General features: G+C 49.3%; 1 protein-coding gene across 1 annotated transcript; it reads left to right on the forward strand.

Moving 5' to 3' along the window:
• The first annotated feature begins 1582 nt into the window (after window positions 1-1582).
• On the forward strand, window positions 1583-17405 carry FGF6 (fibroblast growth factor 6). The gene is made up of 3 exons (XM_004778279.2): window positions 1583-2152; window positions 3130-3233; window positions 13021-17405. Exons 1-3 carry the CDS (start codon window positions 1807-1809, stop codon window positions 13195-13197), a joined length of 627 nt encoding a protein of 208 aa, XP_004778336.1. The 5' UTR covers window positions 1583-1806; the 3' UTR covers window positions 13198-17405.
• Window positions 17406-19001: the final 1596 nt, after the last annotated feature.

The raw sequence follows: 19001 nt of genomic DNA on the forward strand, positions 1-19001 counted from the left end.
TGACAGTGAAGCTGGAAACAAGGTAGTGGAGGTGCCAGGGAGGGACAAGACGTTCGGGAAGCTGGGGGTCCTGGTGCGGAGGGGTTCCTAAGCAGAAGTACATGTATCCCTCCCCATTAATTTTACCAGCGGAGGATAATGGCAGAAGATGTCAGGGCTTCAGGGGGTCTGAGAGAACATATCAAGGGCAAGACTGAAATGCATGGCCTGACAGAAATTCTAAGCAAAGCATCAATCCAAATGAACAGGACAGAAAGGCAGAAGGCAGGTTCAAGTACAGACCAAAGGCTTGACCCAGACCAGAGCAGGAGGCTTGGAAACAGAGGGAAGGGAATGGTGTCTCAGAAGAATCCCTAAACAGTGGGATTCGTCCTAGGAGCTTTCCCCAAGCTGCCCATAACCTCCAGTCTGTATGTGGAAGTGAATCATTTGTGCTATTGAAATAATTCTATGATGTACTTTTAGCTTTTATTTATTTATTTATTTATTTTTAAAGATTTTATTTATTTATTTGATAGAGAGAGATCACAAGTAGGCAGAGAGGCAGGCAGAGAGAGAGGAGGAAGCAGGCTCCCCACTGAGCAGCGAGCCCGATGCGGGACTCGATCCCAGGACGCTGAGATCATGACCTGAGCCGAAGGCAGAGGCTTAACCCACTGAGCCACCCAGGCACCCTACTTTTAGCTTTTAATGAGCTCAGTAGACTCTGTGGTGGGCCAGTCTGGTCATCTAACTTCTACTATAGACAATTCTGTGAGGGGTTAAAAGCACAGGCTTTGGATTCGGGCCAGTTGTTAGCTATGGTAACTCAGGACAGTCACTTAGGTTTTCTACACCTTAGCTTCTTATAAAATGGGAATGCTATGAGTCAGATGCCAAGGATGAACCCAAGTAGGAAAATGGCCAGAGGACTCTGTCAAGGACCAGCACAACTTCTACCTCATTGGTTGGGTGAAGGCCATGGCCAGAAGAAGTTTGACCCTAGCTCTCTCTTCCTTGACAATCCTAAAGCTCCTTTGACCACTTCCCCACACTCCACCACCAAATCTCTATTCTCTCCTGTTAAAAGGGCTTGGTCTTTCGGTGTCCCCCAAAGCTTACCTTGGCATGCGTTACCGTGAGCTCTTTCCATGAAAAAGTCTCTAGGGTAGCTCAAAGGCCACGGTCATCACCTGCCGCCAAGCTTTCCCTATCACCATCTTTACCCTTTGCCCTCTAAATAAGGAAGTCAGCGGCACTGCCAGGCCAAGAACTTTTGCCCAGTTTGGGTTCTGGGTGGCCTCTTGCCTCCCTCTCCCCTGGGCCCCCAGCCAAATCCTCCCTCCCTCAGAGATGCTCCCTGCTTACTTCATTCCTGCCTCATAGCTGGAATGACAGTGGCTCCCAGAATCCCTGGGGTGTGGGGAGGGTGATGGGGGTCTGGGGAGCCAGCCAGGCCCAGGAGCAGGTTAATGTTACAGCCCTGGATAAGTGAGCTGGGACAGTTGACGTCAGGGTGATGATGGGTGGAGGGGAGGGACAGTCTGCTGAACTATAAAGATAGGTCAAATCAAATATAATCAACTCGGGACGGAGCAAGCGGGCGAGCTAGACGCCGTCCCCAAGCCATGGTCCCTACCAGCCTCGGCTCAGCCTGGGTCCCTCTGCTCCCAACCCGAGTGCCCAAAGCAGGCTTTGGTTTCATGTCAGCAGCCTTCATCTGCCTTCCAAAAATAAGCCCCTGCCGCCATGCTGAGGGGAGAAAAACAAGAAGGGCGGTATTTTTAGGGCCATTAATTCTGACCACGTGCCTGAGAGGCAAGGTGGATGGCCCTGGGACAGAGGCTGTTCATCACTATGTCCCGGGGAGCAGGACGTCTTCAGGGCACGCTGCGGGCTCTCATCTTCCTAGGCGTCCTAGTGGGCATGGTGGTGCCCTCGCCTGCAGGCACCCGCGCCAACAGCACGCTGCTGGACTCCAGGGGCTGGGGCACCCTGCTGTCAAGGTCTCGAGCTGGGCTAGCTGGAGAGATTGCTGGGGTGAATTGGGAGAGTGGCTATTTGGTGGGGATCAAGCGGCAGAGGAGACTCTACTGCAACGTGGGCATCGGCTTTCACCTCCAGGTGCCCCCCGACGGCCGGATCAGCGGGACCCACGAGGAGAACCCCTACAGTGAGTGCCAGCTATGGCCAGTCGGGAAGCGGGGGTCTTGGGCTCAAGCAGGGCTAAAAGACAACGGGGACTTGCTCTGGTGCATGGGGTCTTGTTGCAAAAGGGAGAGAAGTGTTACTCCCTGCTTGGATGCTCACAGGATAGCCGCCTCCCCTAGACTCACTTGGACCGTGGCTGGTTGCTCGCTTGATATGCTGAGGTCTGAGCATTCTGGTGTCCTTTGCCATCACCCCCCGGGGCCCCAGTGGCACTAATTACTTCAGCATTATAGGCACATCTATGGCCTTGGACGACCACCAGAAACCATCAGCAGGGAAGCCATAAGGCATGGGTGGAGAGAATAAATGAGGGGACTGGGACCAGGTTAGACTCAAGCTGATTTTTACTTAGCTTCCCTCTTTGACAAGGAAAGGCAAGTGATTTGCAAAATTTCCTGCTCAAGTACATCTTTCTTTTATAGTCCAACCTGCCTTCTCTGTCCTCAGGCTCCTTGTCCTAGGATTGCTGCATAGATAGACTCGCCCGACCAAGAGGGGACAGGAGCTGCAGAATCCAGTTAAGCCGTCAGCCTCTGTGTGGCTGCAGTGTTTGCAAGTTGAGATGAGCTGAGATTTGGTGAAACATGTGGAGAATCAACTTTATGAAAAAACTCATCAGCATTCATTTTTCTACCCCGGGCCAGGACCTCATGTGATTAAGTCAGAAAGCTAATCTTACGTAGCTAGGTTGTAAGCCTTGGATCTGGTGTCAGAACCACCAGCACCCTCCCCCCCCCCGCCCCCGCCCTTGTGGAGCTGGATCTTTGACAGTATAGTGGCAGGACTGGCCGAGTCCAAAGTGAGATCAGGGATACAGGGTCTGGCTTTCTAGGAGCCGGGGACGGGCTTAGATGTCCTTGTGGCATCACCTCTAGTTTGATATCCCATGCTGCTCCACACAAGCCTTGGGTAACGTGCCCCCCCCCCTTTCTTTGTCAGGCCTGCTGGAGATTTCCACAGTGGAGCGGGGTGTGGTGAGTCTCTTTGGAGTGAAAAGTGCCCTCTTCATTGCCATGAACAGTAAAGGGAGATTATACACAACGGTGAGTCTATGGGGCCGGGGGAGCTCCAGCTTAAGGGAGCAACCTCCAGCTGTGAGGGCTGCAGCTTACACAGCTGAAGAAAATGCTAGAAAAGCTTTGAGTAGAGAAGTGCCTATCTGTCTAGAACAAGAAGGAGGGGCCCGTACCAGTAACCCGCCTGGAAATCATACCTCGCTTGCTTCACAGTTAATTCGCATCTGCTCTGGGCCATGTTTCTCCTGACCCTTCCATTGTTGTAATTAATTAGGAATCATGGCTCAGGAGGCTCCTGGTTCTGAAGGAGAGCTGGACGCCGGCATAAAGCTGTCATCCGGGCTTATGGTTGGGTTTGATCCCCTGAGCTGGAGGGGCCCAGAGAAGCAAGGCTTTGGGGTGCTGTTCCGCAAGAACTCCCCTCTGAGAGGTACCCCTACCTATGGTCCAGCACACCTTCATCAGGGTGTTGAGATTTTACTTTAAGGTTTTAAGTCCTCTGACCCCTGATCCCAGAGGCTAGAGAAACATACTCAGCCCACCCTCTGGGCTGACACCCCACCGCTAGTCCCCTCCCCATCACAGATCACCCCTGGGAGGGCAAATGCTAGTCCTTTGGTGAACCTAGCCAACTTCTAAGCATATATACCTAAATCTCTGCTGTCTTTGACCTCCTGAGCCCTGGGGCTCTCCTCTCATGATTCAGCTTATTCCAAAATATGAGCTGGGAAAACATGCCTATGAAGTTGAAACTGGGAGTTCTTTTGACAGAAATAAGAAAGCTACAAAGGTAGACCTCTGAGCAATTGTCAAGGAATACCAGAGTTATTTATGAGAAGGGCGTGGAGTGCTGTTCTACCTCTCCTTGGAGACAGACTGAGCATCAGGAAGTGAGCAGAGAGAGCTGGGATTGGTGCCGGGTTCTGGGGAAGCTGTCCCTACAGAGGGGGTCTGCTCCCTACCCACCCAAAGGGGGTGCTCAGGTGCCCTCTTCTGTCTGATCTTTAGTGCTGACTCTAAGTCTGGGTCGGTTTGCATGGAGACAACGCATGGATTAAAAGTGGGTGTCTGGAGTAAGGGGAAGAGCTGGAGGGTAGGTGGCACCAGGAACCAGAACTCGGGCCCCAGTCTCTATACCACAGGCCCTTCTGCTGCAGGTGTGACACGCATTACCTGCAGAGCCCAGAGGTGGGTCCACTCACAGCCCTGACTGGACATGAGACCTTGGAAACCTTGGAAAGTCCTGCCTGTAAAGGGAAGATAAAGATCACACACACCTCCCAGGGCTGCGGGGGGATAATGCTTGGAAAGCCCTCCGCAGGGTGCCCGACAAACACTAGGTGCTCAATATGGGGCGGCTATTACATTATCTAAGGAGGGCGAGGCACCCCACTTTCCTAGAGGTGAGGCAGGTAAGACCTTTTGCATCCACGGCATCTTGGTGTTCAAAGTGCAGATAGATGTCAGGGACCTCTATCAGAGATTCATATCCAGCAGAGCTGGGGTGGGGGTCTGGATATCGGTTTGTTTGTTGTTTTTGAAGCTTCTTTGGTATTTCTGAGGCACAGAAAGGTGTGAGGACTACCAGGATACATGGCCTTTGGAGGGTTGGGCAGTAGAAACCTAGCATGAGCCTTGGAATTCCCACTCCATTTCTCAGACACCTGTCTGCACAAAGGTGATGGGGAAGGACAAAGGCTGCCTGGGACCAACATAGGTGTGGGTGCAGCAGGGCCCCTTCCTGTGGAATGAGTCATCTCCAGAAGCCCCTTCTCACCAGCCTGCACAGTACCTGGGATCCCACTGACTGGAAAGCCAGGAATGGAGGTTGTTGGCTGTGACACTGTCTGTAGGGGATCATTTAGCAGGTAGATCTCCGAGGAAGGAACCCCAGATTACAGAAGCCCTTCTCTAGTATTGCTTTCTCCTTACCCAGACGGAGGCTCAACTCTGAGCAGGGAAAGGGCATAAATACAGGAGCATTTATCCACATCCCCCTTGAAATGTGGGGCCCTGGCAAGAGAACCTACATGAGATTCCAAACTCAAAGCTTTAATCATAGTCAGAGAAAGTACTGCAGGGGCACCTGGGTGGCTTAGCCACTTAAACGTCCAACTCTTGACCGCAGCTCAGGTTTTGATCTCAGGGTCGTGAGTTCAAGCTCCACATCTGGAAGAAAGATGAAAGGGAAGGAAAGGAAAGGGATGGTGGAAAGAAAACATTTAGATCTCACTGCAAAGGGGTAAAGCATTGAGTAGCAAAAGGGAAGGAGCCATGCCGGAAAGTGGGCTGATTCCTGATGTAGGAGACACATTTGCCCCAGCCACCAGGGCCCATGACTTCAAAGGGGGTCAAGTGGGCCCATTAGCTGGAGGGTTCACTAAGTGAACAAGTCCAGGGAAAGTGGGGGGGGGGGTGCTGTCCTGAGGAAAGACCCATTCACTCTGCACACTCAACCCCTCTCCCATTTCCCAGGAACATTGGGTCCAGGAACACCTTGTCCGAGGTGGGAGCTCGGCCCCCCTGGAGCCCAGGGCCAGGGCACAGAGAGTGGGCCTGGAAGAGGGTGTCTGGCCAAACTGTGCCCCAGGCCTGGGCAACTGATCGGCTGAAGCACCTCTACCCCCTCCTGCTGCCCCTCAGGGGCCTGTTATCACAGTCTAAAAAAACAATTGCCAACTGATCCCCGGAGCCAGGAAGACTCCCGCTGGGTGATGATTTCATTCACACTATTTCCCTTAAGCCCCTAGAGCTGCCTCAGCTCCCCTGGCTCAGCTGCTACAGCCTGCAGCTAAATGAGATTTCTCTTGGGGGGAGGGGACCTGTGCTGGGGTTGGGGACACGGGACAGCTCATGGTCAGAGAATAAGAGCCCTGAAAAGCCGCCCAGGAAAAGTGGCCTCTTATCTGCTTCATCTCTAGGAAAGTGGGGTACACAGCTTCAGGACGGCCTCGCTCTTCTTAGATAATAACCATCCCATATTGAGCACCTAGTGTTTGTCGGGCACCCTGCCGCCCCCAGCAGCCCCGGGAGGTGTGTGTGATCTTTATCCTCCCTTTACAGACAGGACTTTGCAAGGTTTCCAAGGTCTCACGTCCAGTCAGGGCTGTGCGTGGACCCGCCTCCGGGCTCTGCAGGTCACGGACGGGAAGCCCACAGCGGAAGCACACCGGCAGGAGACTGGGGCCCGAGTCCTAGCCCCTGTCCCTCCTGCTTTCCACTACTCTCTCATTTGGGGCAAAATCACTGACCTTCTCTGGGCCTGGACCTCTGCTCTCTTGAGTGTAGCCAGAGGCAGAAATCAGTGAATTCCAATCTCCTTCATCCTTTTAAAAGTAAAATTGAAAAAAATCAAAGGTCTCCACCTGACAATGTTCTATGAGAATCCTTTGGCCAAGAAAAATGTACACAGACAACAAGCTAGTACGAACTGAGCTATGCTTTGAAGCGATTTTAGTTTTACTAATTATAGCTATCTACATCCTTCTCATCAGTAGTAGTATGACAGCGTGCAAAACACGCTGTTTGTTTCATCCATCAAGGCCTTTGATTATTCTCTTGGGCATTACTTCGGGACAGGGGAGGACTCAGCAGCAAAGCTCAGAGAACAGATTCCTGAGGGGATGTGTTGGCTCCAGGGGAAGGACTAGGGGCTGAGACCTCAGAGCCCTGCAGACAACTTTCCCCAGCTCACCGCCTGCCTGCTACAAAAGGCTACACCAAAGGGCACCTGGGTGGCTCAGTAGGTTAAGCCTCTGTCTTCTGCTCAGGTCATGATCTCAGGGTCCTAGGATTGAGCCCCACATCAGGCTCTCTGCTCAGCAGGGAGCCTGCTTCCCCCTCTCTCTCTGCCTGCCTCTCTGCCTACTTATGATCTCTCTCTCTGTCAAATAAATAAATAAAATCTTTAAAAAAAAAAAAAAGTCTACACCAGAATTAGAGAATGATGTGCCTGCTGAAAACCTTTCAAACACTGTAAATTGACAATGCAATTGTGTGTTACCAAAAAAAGGCAGGTGCAATAGACAGACCTCTTCAGGGCTTGGAGATGGTATTTCTCCATTTCTACTAAAGACAGGTAAAGAAACAGTCAGGGGCTGCAGAAGAAAGGGTCTTAGAAAAAAGAGCCTTTTTTTTTTTTCTCCTCACTCCCCACCTCCTTAAATACGTCTTCCCCCAACCCTTCCCAGGCACACACACAACCAGAGTAAGAGGGGCAGGTGGCCAAGGCAGCCCTGGGAGGAAGAACTTTAAAGACAAGCGCCCACCCCCAGCAGTCCAGGTGACTTAGCTCTGTTTGAAGACAAATGATGGTTGTTTCCTCCACCCCAGACTGTAAGGGGCATTTCTGCCAGAGGTGACACACTGAAACAGCCCTCTGCAAAATCCCTCTCCAAAATGCCCTTCTTCTTGTGAGAGCTGATCTCTTTGGAGTTTTGGTTCCTCATTAGACCTACATGGAATTTAAGACGTTGTCCTGGTGGGGCCTGAGGCCCGCCCGGCCCAGGAAATGTGATCTGGTGGAATTATTTTGATTTGTTCGAGTAATCATATATGGTAGCTCCTTTTCTTAACACGGCGTTCACTTGGCACCAGTGCTTTTCTCAGAGCAGCCAGCACTCCCAGGCCACGAGAACGGGGGGCTCAGGATGCCAGAGGCACGGATTAAGGGGCTGGGTCTGGATACCACACTGAGCATCAGGCAGGACAGTGGGAAAAGCCTATTGGCCTGAAGCGTCGGCTGCTTCAAAGAGTTCAGGGAAATGGTCTTGGCTTCCTGCCGTCTGAACCCTAAGGACGGGTGGAGGGGTGCAGAAAGGGGCAGGCAGGGGAAAGAGAGGGCTCCGAAAGCAAACTTCATATTTCACTGTAGATGTGTACGCAGTTCTGGGGAAGGCTGGGAATCTGAGCAAGGCTAGAGAAAAAGAACCAAACGAAAGTAGGAAAACATTTTTGTGAAAGGAGAGAAAATTTGAGTAATCCCTCAAATTCGATGAGCAGAGCACAAAGCACAGTGCGAATAAGCGCCATTGTGCATATTTAACAATGTTTCAGGAGCCCCAGATGCTAGGAAAGACTGGATTCTTAATCCACACATTCTAGAATGGAGGATACGGGCAGAAGGTTCCAGAGTTTCCTGCCTGAACCACTCTGTCCCTCCTCTTTCCCTTCCTCTCCTCTCCGCACGCTGGCACCAGGGTTTGGTTTCCTCTCTCGAGTTTGCAAACCACACTCGAAATCTGTCCCGTAAGCACCATCCAGATCAGAAATTCATTCTCCTGGACACTGACGGTGGGGTACTCTCCAGGGATATCTAAGTTACAACAGAGGGGAAAGTAGTGGGTGGCAGGGGCTGAACCGGACAAGGGCGGAGGGACCACCAGTTTCTGATAGAAATGTTTTCTTGGCTGTGTTTCCTGGCCCGTCTCCTATCCTGAACTCCTTTCCTGCTTTAAACCATCTACTTACATGACTAGGTAATATGTGAACACGGTGGGGCAGGGGATGGAGGGAGAAGGTACAAAAGAACATGCCGTGGAAATTTAGTCCCTTTCTCACTGGCGTTTGAAGCCACTAGTATCTACCTCCCCAGTGAAAGGCACTACCCGGCCTTGTGTGTTGCTCCCGGAAGAACCTGTGTCCCTGTGAGTGTGCCCTCACTGTTACCTTATAAACTCACACGGATAAGAGCACACTACACACCATTTCGAAGCTTGCCTCTTCACTTACCAGTATGGCTTTGAGACCATGTCAAGTTCATGCACATGGAGGTTCCGTATGTTTCATGGCTCACAGTATTCAATTGTAGGACTCTGCCAGAACTGAACTAACTTCTTCCCTCCTAATAAACACTTTGTGGTTTTTGGTCTTTTACTATTATAGAAAATGTTGCAGCGAGTAACTCTTGTACATGTGTAGGAGTGTGCCAGTAAGATAATTCCTAGAAGAAGAATTAGTAGTCCTTTTTCATTCTAGAAGATATTGTCCAATTGCTCTGTATAGAGCTCATTACAATACAGACACCCAGGGACATTAAATGAGAATTCCTAGTCTTCGTGCTCTCACCAAGAGAAGAATATTATCAAGGGGCACCTGGGTGGCTCAGTCAGTTAAGCGTCAAGGCTCTTGATTTTGGCTTGGGTCATGGTCTCGGGGTGTCGAGAGGGAGACCTGAGTTAGGCTCCAAGCTTAGCGTGGAGACGGCTTGACATTCTCTCTCCTTCTCCTTCTCCCTCTGCCCCTCCCCAGCTTGCTCCCATGTTATCTCTCTCTCTAAAAAAGAAAGAATATTATCAAACACCTGACTTCTATTAATCAAACAATTAAAAAATGTCTCACCATTATGATTTAGATTTCTCTCATTGGGTATATTTTCTCATGTTCAAATGAGAATTGTATTTCCTTTTCTGTGAATGGTCTGTTCATAAACAGTTCTCAGTTAAGGGTTCTGCATATAGTACCAAAATTGTACTCTCTGACACATACACATTGCAACTATTTTTTTATTTTTTATTTTCATTTTATTGGGGTTTTGTTATTTATTTATTTATTTTAAGTAGGCTCCACACCTGACATGGAGCCCAGCATGAATTTACGACCCTGAGATCAAAACCTGAGCAACAGTTGGAAGCTCAACTTCCTGAGCCACCCAGGTGCTCCAACATGGCAACTATTTTCTTATGCAACTATTTTTTAACTGAGTTTGCTATTTATATTTTTGTTTTGAGGTAATTTTTTTTTTCCAGGCAGAAGTCAAATTTATTGGTTTTGCTTTTTTTATGGTGTCTAGTTTTCAGTGTCCTGCTCAAAAAGTCAGCTTCCCGACTCAAGACTATTGAAACAAATTTTTTCTGGACTTTTAAGGTTCTCATTTTCACATTTAGATCTTTGCTAGTTGTAGAATTTATTGTAACGTAAGGAATGAAATAACAAGTCAAACTTTATTACTATTATTATTATTAGATATTATCCAGTTGTTCCAACCCCATCTTCTCTCTAGTGATTTGAAATGCTTTTATTTTATATAAATTTCAGATCCATTTTTTATTTTATATTGACATATATTTGGATCTACTTCTGCTTCTGGACTCTATTTTGTTCATCGATCTGCACCAGACCTGTTTTTCTTTTTAGAAAGAGAGAAAGAATACGTAATGTACATGTGCGTGCGGGCAGGTGTGCAGTGGCTGAGAGAGAAGGAGCGAAAGAGAAAATCCCAAGCAGGCGGCATGCTCAGCGCAGAGCCCCACATGGGGCTCAATCCCAGGACCCTGAGATCATGACCTGAGCCGAAATGGACAGTCCAAAGCTTAATTGACTAAGCCATCCAGGTGCCCATGCACCAGACTTTTAATCGGTGTAGTTTTATTTCTCAGTTAAATTTATAATCAATTTTGAGTGTACTTTCTCCTAGCGTTGTTGCTTCAGAGCTTGGCTCACCAACAATCTTAGCTCCTGTGGCTGACCCTACACCCCATGCACAGGTAAAGAAACCATGGTCCAGAGAGGCCCCAAAGAGCAGTGCTGGAGCATCAGCCTCTGTCCAAAGAGCAGTGCTGGAGCATCAGCCTCTGTGTACCCTAGTTCTGTGCTCTTCTCATACAAGCTCAAGGTCTCGAAGTCATTCAGTCCATAACTGCGGAGCTTAAAACCAAAAATGTGTCATAACCCACAGCAGGTTTTGCAGGAAGGGCAATCCAGGTTAAGACAGACTTTCAGGGCTTTTAATGTAAAGTAGTTTGTGATAGAGAAGAGTTATAATAACAATATTTTCTTCTTCACTACGTGCCAGGTGTTATAACAACGACTTGCTGTATGTTATTTCAATTCATGCTCACGCCAGTTCTATGGCATAATTATTCTTACTGTCCCCCAATGTAGAGATGAGAGAACTGAGGTTAAGTCAGAGGAGGGAAGGTTAAACCATGTGTCCCTGTTCACAGAGCTAATTAAGAGGTAAATCATCCTCGACGTACCCTCAAACCAGTGTACACTTATGCTTTTTACCTACTTTGATTAGTTTATTCTCTCTGCCTTTGGGACCGTCCTTCCACAAATACTTACTGACCATCCATAACAAGGCTAGCTTGGGAAAATCCAAGTGCCCAGTGTGCTGCTAGGAAGTCAGCTGGTGTGGCTGGCTGAAGCTTTCATATTCATCCCAGGTAAATTAGCACTTGTGGAAGTGCCTTTTAAACGATAAATGGGGAAAGGAGAAAGGGGCAAAGGTCAGGAGGGGAGTGTGCCCTTCCCTCCTCACACTGCACTGCTCCTAGCTCACTCTCACACTGCATTGAAGGAGCCAGCCATGGAGTCGGAGGGGGAGGGGTATGCACCTGCCTTGCTGTTGCCCCTGTTAAATCATGGTCCATTCAGCGTCACGTACCTGACAAGACAGTCCTTGTCTTGGGCTACTTGGAGTCTATTGGGATAGAAGAAGCTGTCCCTGGGGATCACACAGTCCTGTATGTGCTGCCTGAGAGGTGCAGGTGCCCAAAGGGGGGAGGGCGGGGTGCAGTGGGGGAGGGGCCTGGGAGCCCAGTGAGCTAGCTCATCACCCTCCCTTCATAACAGGAAGAGGCTCTGGTCCATCCCCCGCCTCCACCAGCCCAGGGTGCTCACAGTACGATTCCTTCAGAGAAGGTCAGATGACACCTCTGGCACAGCCGGCAGGCCATTGAGTGGGCTTTTTATAGCCGATGGCCTCAGTCAGCAGGAAGGAGTCAGAAATTACATCCCACCTCTCTCTTTTTGTTTCATTCTGTACTTCTTTCGAGACAGGATCCCAGATCTCCTGGCTCTTATCTTGCTCTTTCTTCCTCTAGAGCCCACAGAGCCGTTCCCTGTCCAATGCACAGAAATCTCCCCAGCCTCCCTCAGCAGTGGGCCCAGAGGCCTGGGGAGGAAGGGCCCTCTTTTCTAGGAATAAAGGACGACATGGGTGATAGCGGGAATGAACTTGTTGATGTGTGACAGGAAGTTCAGCCTTCATTTTCTGAACAGATGGTCCACACACGCTTCTCTACCAAATTAGCACTGAAGGGGCTGATTTATCACTGGCTCCAGACTCCACGGCACCACCTGCCACAGAGGGAACCAGGTTCTCTTCCCCATAAAAATGGCTGCTCCTCACCATTTCTGTTCCCAGACTTGCCATGAATGTCTAGGAGGCACCGGGCCTCTTCTGGGCTCAAAGTCAAAACCAAGAATGAACCTCTTTAAGGGGTTGCAAACCTAGGGCATAAGCTGGAATAGACAGAGTGAGTGGACACCAGGGGAAAGAAGAAATGGTTAACATAGTCAACAGGCAGCGTTGGAAAAGACCTGCCCGCCCAGGACACAGCTTGCAGGAAAGGGAACAAAGGCTGAGAGGGAGATCCTGCCCGAGATCACACAGCTAGAAAGCAGGGAAGTTACTAAGTGGAGCCCAGGCTCCCAGTCCTGCTCCACGAGACCACCTCTCACAGTGGACATGAGAAAACAGCCTGTTGTATCCTTTTCTGAATGGAATAAATTATCAGCGAGGTGCTAAGAGGAGAGCGCCCTTAAATTGAGGGTCAGGAGCCCCACCCCCTGTGATCCAGACCATTGCTGTCCCTGGACCTTGGTTTCTTCATCCTAAAGGAGGGGACGTGAGAAGGACCCAACAGCTCAGAAGTCTCTTCCTTTCTGACCTTCCATGACCCAGTTCACCTAGGATGGCTCAGAATCCCTGCTGGTTGTCTGACAGAGAGGAGGGGAGGCACGCCCGGTAGGGGGCCCGTTACACCTCATTTGTAACTGAGCCTCTGCTGTTTGTCCATTTCTTTGGCAGCCCAGCTTCCAAGAGGAATGCAAGTTCAGAGAAACCCTCCTGCCCAACAATTACAATGCCTACGAGTCAGACCTGTACAGAGGGACCTACATCGCACTGAGCAAATACGGACGGGTGAAGCGGGGCAGCAAGGTGTCCCCCATCATGACTGTCACTCACTTCCTTCCCAGGATATAAGGACCCGGAAAGGAGGCTCTCAGATTGAAAGCAACATCTTTTGTATCAGAATTTTGCACAAATGAACAATCCCCCTTGCCCCCCACGACTCCTGAGTCAGGCTTCTCTTGGGCTTGGGGAGAAGCCATACCAGACCCTATGGTATGTAACCAACCCAAGAAAGGGCTTGCAACCAACCTCCTAGAATGGCGATGGATATATGCTCTGAACTCAAGTGAGGAAAGAAGCTACACGGGGCATGTGACCATGTGCACGGGGAAAGGCCAGCATGGCAACATGTGCATGTGTTGGTGTATAACCACACATCGTTGTATAGACAGTCTGAGCAAAGGCATGGCAGAGTGTCGGGTTTCTTTCTCCCAGGATCACTGCAGCAGGAATCTGCCTGCAAGAATGTCTCCCGTCAAACCAGCAAGATTGATGTGGACTCTCATTGTGCCACTTCCCAATCATCCTTCCATTCAGAGGCCACTCGCATGCACGCATGGCGTGCGCAGGCAGTGGGAGCAGCTGTCCTCTAAGCATGGAGGGCGGGATGGAGGGGAGAGTAGGGTTTATCTGCAAACCAGAAGGAAAGTGGGAAGGCTCCAAACTTCCTGCCTATGAGGGCTCCGGGGACACTGGGCTGCCCTGACAGGGAAGCTGGGGGAGAAGGGATCCTCTTCTTGCAGAAATGGGGTAGAGCTGTGTCTCGAGCAGCTGGGGAAGGCCTGCTGGAAGCGGCGGAAGGGACTGGATGTCCTGCGGAGTGCCATTCGGCCTGGAGGATTCAGTGCTGTGTGTGACTCCAAGAACAAGACGGGGCCAGGCTCCCTGCCCATAACTTTTCCTCACTTTGAACTGGGTCTTATTTTAACCTCAGATGACAAGGATCCTAATAATGGCAACCTCTTTGGCGAGGGGTGAGGGGGTACAAAATAGGGCATGAAGGAAGTAGAGAGGCTTGGACTGCAGATGATGATTTCTCTCCAGCTACGTCCGGGAAACTCACCCAAGTCCTCATCTGATACTCTCACTTCCTTCTTGGTCGTCCTCATCTCGCATTCACACTGGTGGCTGGATGCAGTAGAATGGGCACCATGACCTCCAGACTTTGCCCCCTCTGCTCCCCCTACAGTAAGAGAAGAGTGATAGTTCTATGAACTCAAGCAGCCAAGCTGTAACAGCTCCTTGCTGTACAATGCCTTCTTGCCTCCTGTCCTTTGAGAGTATTTAAAGCAGAGGTTCCCCCCAAGTGACTATAAATGTTGTCTGCCTGGAGCCTTCAGATTCCTGAATGATTGGAATGTTCCTAAATCTGAAACCACAGAGAGCCATATCAGAGTGCAAATATTTTCGGCATACATGAACCATCAAGTTACAGAATGACCTGACACCCTCCGCTACTCTTAGGGGCCCCCTGCCTGGAAGACAACCCCCCATTTGCTGCAAATGCCTTCGCCTTCGACATACCTCTCTATTTGCAGATGCGACCATCTATAGATAGATCTGAGCTGAGTGACTATGAGCTGGACATGGAAGTTGGCTACTCAGCAGAGGCATCCTACAGGCTACCTCTCTGTCTGGCACACATCAGGGAGGACATGTGCTGGATGAGGAGGAAAAGGCCCCACAAAGGTGAGCAAAGATTGAACATACAGTAAGAGCTCAGGAGCAAGAGTAGACATGACCCCGCCTTGGAAGAAACTGGCAGGAGCTGGGGTCTTGGGTCAACTGGAAGGGGGAGAAAACTGGTCCATCTTGACCATTTGGAATATTCAAAGGGCAGGTCTGCTTGGAGGCAGAGGACAAAGCTGATTATCTTGTCCAGAGTAATTGATTAGTTTCTTTGACAGGGTACATCAGAAACTGATGCACTCAGAACCCGAGGCATGTAGCCATACCCAATGGAAGGTGCTGGGAGTGCAGAAAGGCTCTGGGAGTGCAGAAAAGTGTTAGGCCCCAAAGTGTTAGTTCCTTTCTTCCTAAACCTCGGAGCCAACTCGGCATGAGAGGGGATACATTTCTCAAGAGAGTCTCAAGGCCTCAGACTGCTAGACCTTGTCTGCATCTTTCTGGAGGCTCATAAAAGTGCTCAGACAGTGACAAGGAGTTCCTCCAAAAGTCCACTTCCATATCTTGTGCTAGGAATGAGAAGGAGAAGCTAAGACATGCCTGGGACCAGGCAGGCTTGCTATCCAGTCACCATGCAGAGGTACCAGCACACCCATTGCCTATGACTGGAATTGCTTCAAAGTTAGGAATTGCCTATGTCCTAACTGGCACCGGAGCCTATGCTATAGCAGTCGTTGAACATTCTGAATATATTCCTAGATGTGGTGATGCATCATTGACTCTTTAAAATGTCTCCTATCCAGAGGCATTCTCTCCCAAGAGCTTTCTCTTCGATCTGTAAGTGGTTTAGGCTTACAAGTCACTCTCCGGCCATAGAAGTGGGTTAACGGGCAGGAACAAAGGAAGATCAGCAAAGGACTGCTCAGTTCCTTCTCCCCTGCAACTGTGTCTGTGCACAGGTGTGTCTGATCACCATGTCTACTGAGCTCCAAACTGAGCTCTCGGCCCCATTGGATCCAAGAGGCTGTAGCAGACATCACGTAGGCAGGGGAAAGAATGACCTTCGCCTTCCTGCTGCCATGTACTACGAACAACTTAGGTCATCTCTCTCCCAGATCCCGAGCTATGATCCTGGTTTATAGAGTTTTGTAGTCATTGGCTTCTCTCCTATCCTGAACCTTCTCTGGCAGCTCCATGCACACTTGCGACTCCAGAACCCAGACGCTGCCTTATTCCTTCTTCAAGAGCAATCTATAAAAATAGGAGCAATGTACGAGCACATTCTTGGAATGAACTTCTCAGCTGGGGAGACGTGAGCTCAAAAACCATAGGGGACCCGGTAGAGCACCCTGTAGAGTCTGCACTCTCCTCAGGACAATGGGTGGACCTCAGAGGAAACAAAAAAACCCCAACTGCCCCATTGAAACTGTTGATTGTGATTGCTCCATCATTTGCTCCTTCTAATACCCCTTCCGTTCCTACTTGCCATGCGTCTTTGAACCTCCCATGGAAGGCGGCATATAATGTTGTAATCCCCTACCATTACCCGTCACAGCCTTCCCCCTCTGCTGCCACGTCCCACAACACATCCAGCATATGCACCCCATTCTGTGGCTCAGGAAAGAGAATATTTTCTCCTCTCTCCGGATCTAGGCTACAAAACTCTCTCCTTTTTAGACTTATAGGATTTTCTCAGGCCAGGAACCCAGGCCCGAAATTCTCTCCTGACTTTGTCACATGCTGGGAAGTTTGGAATTCTTCTCATGATGGTGCCGAGCCCCTTTCTTGTCCTAGACATCAGAGCCTTCAAGTTATCATTCTGTAGAATCCTAAGAGAGAAAAATGTATGAAAGTTCACAAGCTGTAGTTCTCCTTCCTCCCAGAGTTGTAGGTCCACTGCCCTTGCCCATTATGTGCCACGGCCACTGGTAGAAACATATCTACCAAGAGTAGTCACTGACCCCTAAGACACGGGGTTATTCTCTCTTCTGTCTATCCCCTTCTGCTGCTTTTCACGTGGACGGATGCTAGAAAGCACCTGTAACTTTCTGTCCCCAAAGGCTCTGGGTCAGATGTCACTGAGGAGGGACTCTCTGCCACTTGCCACTTTCGTGTCTAGGAAGTGGGTCTCTCAAATCTTGCCCCCTGCCTCTCCACTTGGCCAGGAATGGCTACTCATTCTGCTACCTTCCAGAATGATTGGGAGAAGCCCAGGAGAGAAGATAGAAATAACTCCATTCTGTCCTTACACCTGAGTTGATGTTTCTTCTTCCTAGAACGGAAGGAGGGAATGATTACACCCAAAACAGATCCCAAATCTAGTCCGTCATGCCAAGAGCCAACACAGAACCATGTTTGTATACCTCATTGAACTACTGAAATTCCAGCACTCAGACAGCTGTGTCCTCATGTGGTTTTCCCCTTTCTATAAATCAATAAGTACCTCAGACTGGGTCCCAGTGCAGAGCTGTCCTCAAGTTTGGGTCAAGTGAGTAGAAAAACCCAGAATTTGTTCAGTCATGTGCTTGTAAAATGTGATGCTTCTATTTTTTAATATGTATGTGCTATGCACAAACCATATCATGTTCCAGCAAAAAGTAAAAGGTCTTTTTATACGTTCCTCTAAACTGTCCGACTCTGCCCCTCCTATTAAAACTCACAATGAATCTCTGGGTTGTTGTTGATTTTCACCTTGATTCTTTCTCATCTGTCAAGGTGGAAGGCGAAGGGAAACAGAAAGCATGGATTCGTGGTGCTGTCCATATTACAGATTCATGGTGCTGTGGGTTATTAAGGCAAAGAGAATTCCTATGAGCCACTTAGTCCAACCACCATATTTTATAAATGGAGAATTCAGCCCCAAAGAGGAGGGAAGTTACCATAGACCATAATGAGGCAGCGACCCTCTTCCTCTTCTGCCTTGGTTAAAGCAAGATATCCCCATTTCTGTGACTATAACATTTACTTACTCACCCATCAAGAAATAGTTATTGAGCATCCTATTTCTGTGCTACATTGGGTGGAGCTTTGGGATATGTGAGTGAAGGAGATAGATGCATTTCCTATCCTTTCACAAACTTGCATTAAAAAATAAAAATCACCCAAGAGTGTGTTAAAATGGGGATCCCCTGGCCGCACTTGCAGAGAGACTGATCCAGACCCCTGGGTAGACCTTAGGAGTCTACCTTTGTAACACACACCCCTGGTGATTCTGACATTGAGAAGCCCTAGTCTAGTAGAATGACTGGAATTATAGAATATTTGAGCCAAGTTCTTTTCATAGGTTAAAAGAAGACGACCAGGGAGCTTATTTTTCTCACCCAGCATCCCAAAGCCAGACAAGAACCCATGACTCCCAAGTTTATTCTCTCTTGTTCCACGTACCCCTCCCCGCACCCTCCCATCCTCACACCTGTGATCTCCTCACTCTGTACCTCGTCATGCCACTCCCTCCCATATCCCTCTTCTATTCCACATGTAGTCCCTAGGGAGAGACTAAAATGTGTGCCCTCCCTTGAGCAAGACTGGGTTCTCAATAAATCTATGTGCTCTTTGGAAGAGCTGCCTGGTCTTGTGGCCTCTGTGCCTCATTCTTATATTTAACCACACAATTAATATTTCTAAAATCTGACTATGTGCCTTGGAATATCACTGTTGACAAATTATGTGTGGGCTTATATACCGGTAAGGGGGACAGACATTACACAAATAACCACAGCAAAATGTGATCAGTGGCATGAAAGATAAAGTCCAGGTGTACAAAACCCAGGTATGGGGGCACAGAACAGGGTCCTGAGCTCATCTGGGTGGACAAGGGCATCCACCCTACAGAAAGTTGAGCTTTGAGGGGTATCAGCCAGATTTGGGTCAGGCAGCAGGGAGGGAGGTCACAGCAGGTGCTTGAAGGTGCAGGTGGGAGCCCAGAGGAAGAACAAGACACTTGGAGGACCTGAACCAGGGCCAGTGTGTGTCCAGTATACAGAGAGAGGGAGGGGTGGGATGGAGCCCAAGAGAGGAGAATTCATTAGAAACTGTATCATGGAGCACCTGGTAAGTATAATAAGATGCTTGAATATACTTCAATTTTTCATATGTAATCCACCCTATTCAAATGTACAATTCAATGCTTTTTAAGTAAAGTTAACCAAGTTGTGCAACCATCACCATATATCAGCTTTAGAACACATTCATTACTCCAACTAGATGCTCTGTGCACATTACTCTTAATCTCCACTTCACCATGTCCACCG

The sequence above is a fragment of the Mustela putorius genome, unplaced genomic scaffold (assembly GCF_011764305.1).
Source record: "Mustela putorius furo isolate JIRA1106 unplaced genomic scaffold, ASM1176430v1.1 tig00003988_pilon_pilon_pilon, whole genome shotgun sequence".
Classification (NCBI taxonomy): domain Eukaryota; kingdom Metazoa; phylum Chordata; class Mammalia; order Carnivora; family Mustelidae; genus Mustela; species Mustela putorius.